We start from the raw sequence: 6,356 nt of genomic DNA, 5'->3' as shown, positions 1-6,356 counted from the left end.
CCCCATTCATCCCACACACACCTACACACCCAGCGCCGGCCGTGTCTTTCTCCAAGTGTTGCTTCTGCTGCTGCTGCAACGTAGTCCCGAGGTGGTCATCCGTTCCACCCGTCACCCAGTCACAGCCACCCGATGCCCCCAGACGCGTCGCATTTCCCATACCACGCGTCGCTCTTGGTGTTGAGGTTTGCTCCAACGACCGACGTGTATGCACATCATCCCAGGCAGCCCGCAGACCATACCAAAGCAGACAGCCGAACATGGAACCGGGGGCGAGGCTAAAATCCTGCCACTGCATTCGCCACCGCCTCGTCGCCCGCTCCCAGCCTGCTGCTACTGCTGCCAACTCCATTGCTGGTGCCGGCTGATGCTGCTGCTGCTGCTGCTGCTGCACCCGCGCTGCTGGCTCCCTCGCCCGCATCCACCATCCTTCCCATCCCCATGCCGTCGTGCGTCGATTGACTCATACTCGACTGCCCTGAAACAACCTCCGCCATTGTCGCAAGTTCCGCCTTGCCTTCCCTCAGCCGGCGCAGAGCCCTCATCATCCCGTCGAGCCGGAGTCTTTCTTGGATGACCATCCCCTTGGCGAATTCCTTGATCGCCCGTCGCCCCATCTTCTCGTGCAGGTCCTGCCATCCGGCAAGTTCCCCGGCCACTACTTGCTGGTGGTACCGGAGCTCTCGACCGAGATCGTCTACTTGCTCCTGTGACTGTCGCGCCTTCTCCTCGCGCTCCTCGTTGAGTCGTTGTCGCGTGTCGTCCAGTAGTCCGAGTGGCCACCGTGTCGATCGGTTGAGCGAGTTATAGTTTCGCTCCACTGCCTTGCGGGCGGTCGAGATTTGTGTAATGAGCGCCGGTGGCCGCGCCAGCGCTGACAGGAGGCCCTGGATCGTCGATTGCGATGCGAGAAATGTGGAGTGGAAGATGGCGTACGGGTTCGATTGCATCGGCGTGACGGTGCGTACGTATGATTCCAATGCGGTGGTGTATGCCAGTGGCAGGAACGGCAGCGTTGATACGGCGCGGTGCAGAAGAGCTGCTGCATCATGAAGGTCTGGAAGCGTTAGCAGGTGAACATTCAATTGACGAGGCGAGGCTTACCTGATGCAACGATCCCGATGGCGTTGACTCTTCTGGCCACGCTCTTGGTGGAATAGTTGACGCTCCGCACCATCTCTCTGGCGTGGTCGACAAACTGTTCGACCTCCCGCACATCCTTCACAGGCTCGTACTCTTCCCGCACCTTCTCAGCTCGTGTTTCCGCCTTCAGATTGCTTCTCTGCTCCATCATACCCAGCTGGATATCGGGTACGAGGAAGAACTCCCACAGCATCTCGTGCGTAGCGAATGTGGGGTGCTGGAGCATGATCTTGAGGAACCAGTCGGTCCTAGTCTGGATGTCCCGCAAGACTGCTCTTGACGGCTTCGACGGGATCTGGAACGGCGACCGCACGCCGGCTACGGCGGGTATCCACGACGCCGGGTTCTCAAGCGCGAGAAGATTGCCGAGATGCTCGAAATCGGACAGGTTGCGGCGGCTAGTAGTGACAGTGTAGCTCATGTGGTCGGCGGGGGCGGCCGATTTCAAGACCAAGCGAATGGTCGCATCTTCAACAAAAAAGGCCCTTACGACACCGGTGATACGGGCATCCGCCGCAGGGGGCATGCTAAACAGTGCCAAGTCGTCAATCTTATTTCGAATGTCGTCGTCTTTGGCCAGCTCGACGGCCGTCAGGCTTCGGAGCTCTCGGGCTGCAACGTCGACTCGTGCATCCACATACAGCGTCCTCACCATGTCCAGCCGGCCATATTTGCTGGCTACCATCAATGGCGTAAACTTCTTTTCATTGGTTGCATTGACGTCAACATCGCATTGCTGAAGAACCCTGGCTGCGAGATGGGGATCGTTCACAATGTGAAGCAGCGTATTCCCCTTGCCATCCACATGGTTGTCAATGTGGAGCGGAAGCCCGTCACCCTGGGCTTCCGTGGCCGCGTCAAGGCCGGCATCCACCATTTCATGGTAATGCACATGGTCATAGGAGCGACACAACGCAAAAAGTGGCGTTTGGCCGTTCTTGTCTTTTTGCCGCCAGGGAACTAATTTCCCTATGCGAGATATGAGGAACGGCGCGTGGAACAAGTAATGCGCGCAGCTGCGCCCCCAAATGTCCTGTTGCGCGAGGTATTCCCTGAGGCGCTCTTTTGCCGCAGCCGCCATGACAAAGTTGAGGAGGGTGTTAATCATCTCCGCGTGACCTAGTTGAACAGCGGCGCTTAGTAGTGTCGTATCTTCGTTGTTGATGTCGTCGAGAATCATCTTTGGCGGGTAGTATTCGTCTAGCGACAGAAGGTATTTGAGAATTTCGGGCCTCTCGTTTTGCACAGCCATCATGAGAAGTGACTCGCCGAAAGAATTGTGTGTCTGCGATAAGCGATCAATGGAGATATCGCCTTCTAGCACGCTGCCGATAGTCCCATTACTTGTCGCTCTTGAGTGGTAAGAAATCTCGGATCCGCTGGACATGCTTCTTGTGTCCATGGCTACTCGCTTCACTTTTCGTGGCGCAGGAGGAAGGGGGAAGTCAAGGTCTGTATCGCTGTCCTCGACTTGGAACGGGAATACGTGGCTCAGGCCGGAGCCAGAGGAGAAGCGATCGGATGCTGTAGCCGCCGTGGAAGATCGCCTGGACGCAGAACCATTCGTGTAGCTCCACGTGCCTGACGGCCGGCGACTTGACACTGGCGAGTCATAAATATCATCGTCGACAATCGCATTCGAGTCCGGCTCCATGATCCGTTTGACTCCATCCATCGTGCCGTTGCACACGGCATCCCAAAGCGACTTGTTTCGCTTGCTGGCTCTTCTCAGTCCCGATGAATCGAGAGCGAGGTAGGCCAAGACGGCTTCGAACGTGCTCAGGGCGTACCCCATTTCGCCATTGTCGACGTCGTCAATGAAGATGAATTGGCGAATGTAGATGAGACGCGCATGCAAATGCCTGACTTGAGCTCGGATAACCACAAACAGGAGTAACGACACGAGAGTGTCAGCATTGACAGTTAGGGTAGGCTTTTCTGATGAAGAAGCCGCTTGCGCCCGGGAGAGGTCCGTCAGATGGGTGACGGCCTTGATGGTCGACAGCAGCAGGTCAAGCATCTCTTGTGGGCTCAGGGCGAGAGCCATCTTTTTGAACTCCTCCACGGCAAGACCGAGTTGTATCGTCAGCTCGTGCTTCCCGCGCCAGCCGCCTTCAATGACAATGCCCAGCTGCGACAAATCGATGAACTCCATCTGCCGGATCTTGGCCTCCAATTCGAGATCATACGGCCGCTTCATTGCGCTGAGGCGTGGGAACAGGAGGTGGTGCACGTTTTCGGTGACGTATCGTTCGATGAGCCTCTCAACCCGAGGTCCAGTCAAATCCGTCGTCGCACCGAGCATTGAAAGCTGTTGCTTGTCGACCCCTTGGAACAGATCAATGGCCGCCGTCACCGCAGTCTCAAGAGAAGCCCTCATAACGTCCTCATCGTCCTCTGCGTAGAAGTTCTCCGCAACTGGCAGCCCATTAGGTATGCTGTTGGGTCTTCTGGCGGCGTTCATGCTATTGGAGCGCGCATTTTTCATGGCGGTCGCAATTGGCCCCTCGGGCTCGGGGTCGGGTATGCGCATCGCCGAGGGGGGCGGCGGCAGCGGTCGCTCGAAGACGGTCGTAAACTCGCGGAACAGCTTCTCCAAACCGGGCTGCATTTGTCGCGCAATGATCGGGAAGTGATTCAGCAGGTCGTGGAAGCTCTTGATGTCCTTCTTGCGGGGCAGCATGGCGCCCTCGCCTTCCATAGCTGCCGATCGACTCCGCTCGAGAGCCTGTATTCTCGCAATGCCCTCGATCAGCACAGCCGGCACAATCTTGATCTCGTCCCATACTCCGACGAGGGGTCGGGTGATGTAGTATATCAGCCATTGGCGGGGCTCGAGCAGGTCGGGATACCATGTCGCGTCGTTGAGCAGTTGAGCCTGGGCAAGGGACTTGAAGCCTAAGTCGCAAACGTCAGCTGATGTCTTTGATGGGCTGTTTGGTCAGCAGGATGGGCGCACCCTTATTACTGTAGACGTGCGTATCCTTAATGACGACTGTGCGGCCGTTGATGGTCTGGTACTGCTTCGCCTTCCCCCTCAGCTCCCGTAGGTTTTGTGCAACATCCTTGCCACCGGCGGCGGCGGCGGTGTTGGAGGCGGGTATGCGCAAGACGTGGCTAGCTAGGAACTCCTCGGAGGTGATGACCTCGTGAAAGGTCGAGCCACTCTCGGACTCGCGCGAGGTGAGGAGCACATCGGTGGTCGGGACCAGGAGGATGTGGTGATGGACCGGCGTGCACTGTGACGGCAGGGAGCTTCGGAAGAAGGCAGCGAGGAATGGATTTAGGGGTTGCATTCATTCGACTGGCGCTGGACGTTCTCGACCAGCTCACCCGGCCGGGAAGCCAGGATTGCAAGAGGGGAGGAGGAGAGGAAGAGGACGAGATAGAGCGGATGGCGATCGGGTTGACGGCGGGTCGGAGGCACGGAGGTGCCGGGGTCGAAGCTGAGCAGGAGGATCGGATCGGCGGAGGTTCAAGGCGAGGTACGTCGGAAGTGACTGTGTCGGCGGTAGTGCGGGTGCGCGGAGAGGGCTGTTGGTGCCAATGTGATGCAGGATCGCGGGTGTCGTGTGTGGTCGAAAACAAGGAGGCAGTCGGTGTCGCTGTGGTGTTGAGCGTCGTTTCGTGATGACGAAGGCAGGCAGGCTAGGGAATGCAGGTTGGTGGTGCTGGTGATGGCGATTCCCCTGGACAGATAGACAGCAGTGAAGCAGCATGGAAGGTGTGGAAGCTGATGTGGGCCAGGCACTGACCTCATCCAGGTCCCGCTCCCACTGGACGTCGCTGCCAGGGGGACACCGGCTGCTGCTGCTGGCCGCCAATGGCCTGCCGTCTCGGCGCTGAAGAGCTTCGCTGCCCAGGAGCACGTTCTCCACTATTCCGGGGGCTATGGCCCTTCTGATTTGACAGCTGCCCTGACCGTGAAAGCGGGAGCCTGGGCGGAATGCGGAGAAAAAGATATCCGAGCAGGACACTGGAGAGCCGCCTGCCTGGCCCGGTCTTAACCTTATCTTATCTGCTCCACTCCACAGGACGAACATCACAGGCAGTGGCAGTTGGCGGAACAGGCAGCCAGCGAGCCGCCTTGCCATTTTGGGCCACCAGCCACATTGCCGCCTTTGAAGCCTCCAATCTCCTCTCCCCGAGGACGCCCCTGTTCACGAACCCCTCAACCGAGGTCTCTTTCCGTTGGTGGCCAAGCCGAGCTGAGCAGCCAATTCGTTCAATATTTGCCCAATTTGTTGGCGAGGTTGTCTGATAGTGCGTGATGTGGCTTGATTAATCTAGCTATGAGCGCTAGGCGCAACTAGCTACAAAGTGGTGTGGCTAACCCCTTACGTAAAGGCGGGATTTAGGCTAGGTTTTAGGCCTCAGGCCTAAGCCTAGCTAACTACTGTCTTATACCCCCTTTTTAGCTAACGCCTCTAGCACTATAATTAAAGCTATTCCTATCTTAAAGTAGTAATCTAATTAATTATATATTAGTTTTATATTATTCTTACTTCTATATATTATTCCTACTTTTCTATATTACTATTATTATTTTATCTTAATTCTAAAATACTTCTTAACCCCCTCTAGCTTTTATATAGCTAATTAATATTAGTATTACTACTTAGGTTATCTCTATAAGGATAATTAAATAGCTATTTAGTATAGTTAGTATTACCTTCTATTTTTAATACTTAATTAAACTTCTAAATTAATAATTTAGAGGTTTACTATTTAATTCCCCTTTATAAAGTTAGCTTTTAACTTAGATAAGTCTAAAAACTATTTTCTTTAGTTTAATTTTAGATCTTATATTCTAAGTAGCTCTCTCTCTCTAAAAATAGTAATCTTTAGGTTATTAATTAGTTTTATAATACCTCTCCTCTAATTTATTAATTATATTAAGTTAAGTATTAAATATAATAGTTCTTAATTAATATTACCTTAAAAATTAATCTTTTTATAATACTTTTAAAACTTAGTTAATTAATCTTTTGCTCTTTTAAATTTTAAACTTATATTAATTTTATCTAAGTCTAAAGTTAATTAATTTTTATTAGTTAAACTTAGTATAGTTATAACTTAAGGAAATACTAACTAAGATATCTAATTTAGTAATAAACTTATAACTTAGTAAAGTTAAAGTCTTTAATTACCTTTTAAGTTTTTATTATTAAATAACTTCTTATATAAAAGACTTTTATAGTTAGTAATTTAAC

The 6,356-nt window shown here is 53.0% G+C and overlaps 1 protein-coding gene across 1 annotated transcript; it reads right to left on the bottom strand.

Annotated features, from left to right (window-relative positions):
* Positions 1-278: 278 nt before the first annotated feature.
* CGCS363_v009717 (UPF0507 protein) lies at positions 279-4,439 on the bottom strand (the record flags this gene model as incomplete). Its single annotated transcript, XM_036641566.1, has 3 exons — positions 279-1,057; positions 1,105-4,041; positions 4,103-4,439. 3 exons carry the CDS (start codon positions 4,437-4,439, stop codon positions 279-281), a joined length of 4,053 nt encoding a protein of 1,350 aa, XP_036493020.1.
* Positions 4,440-6,356: the final 1,917 nt, after the last annotated feature.

Source organism: Colletotrichum siamense, assembly GCF_013390195.1.
Source record: "Colletotrichum siamense strain Cg363 chromosome Unknown KSG_Cg363_contig06, whole genome shotgun sequence".
Taxonomy (NCBI): Eukaryota; Fungi; Ascomycota; class Sordariomycetes; order Glomerellales; family Glomerellaceae; genus Colletotrichum; species Colletotrichum siamense.
This window is presented reverse-complemented; position numbering and strand designations above follow the sequence as displayed.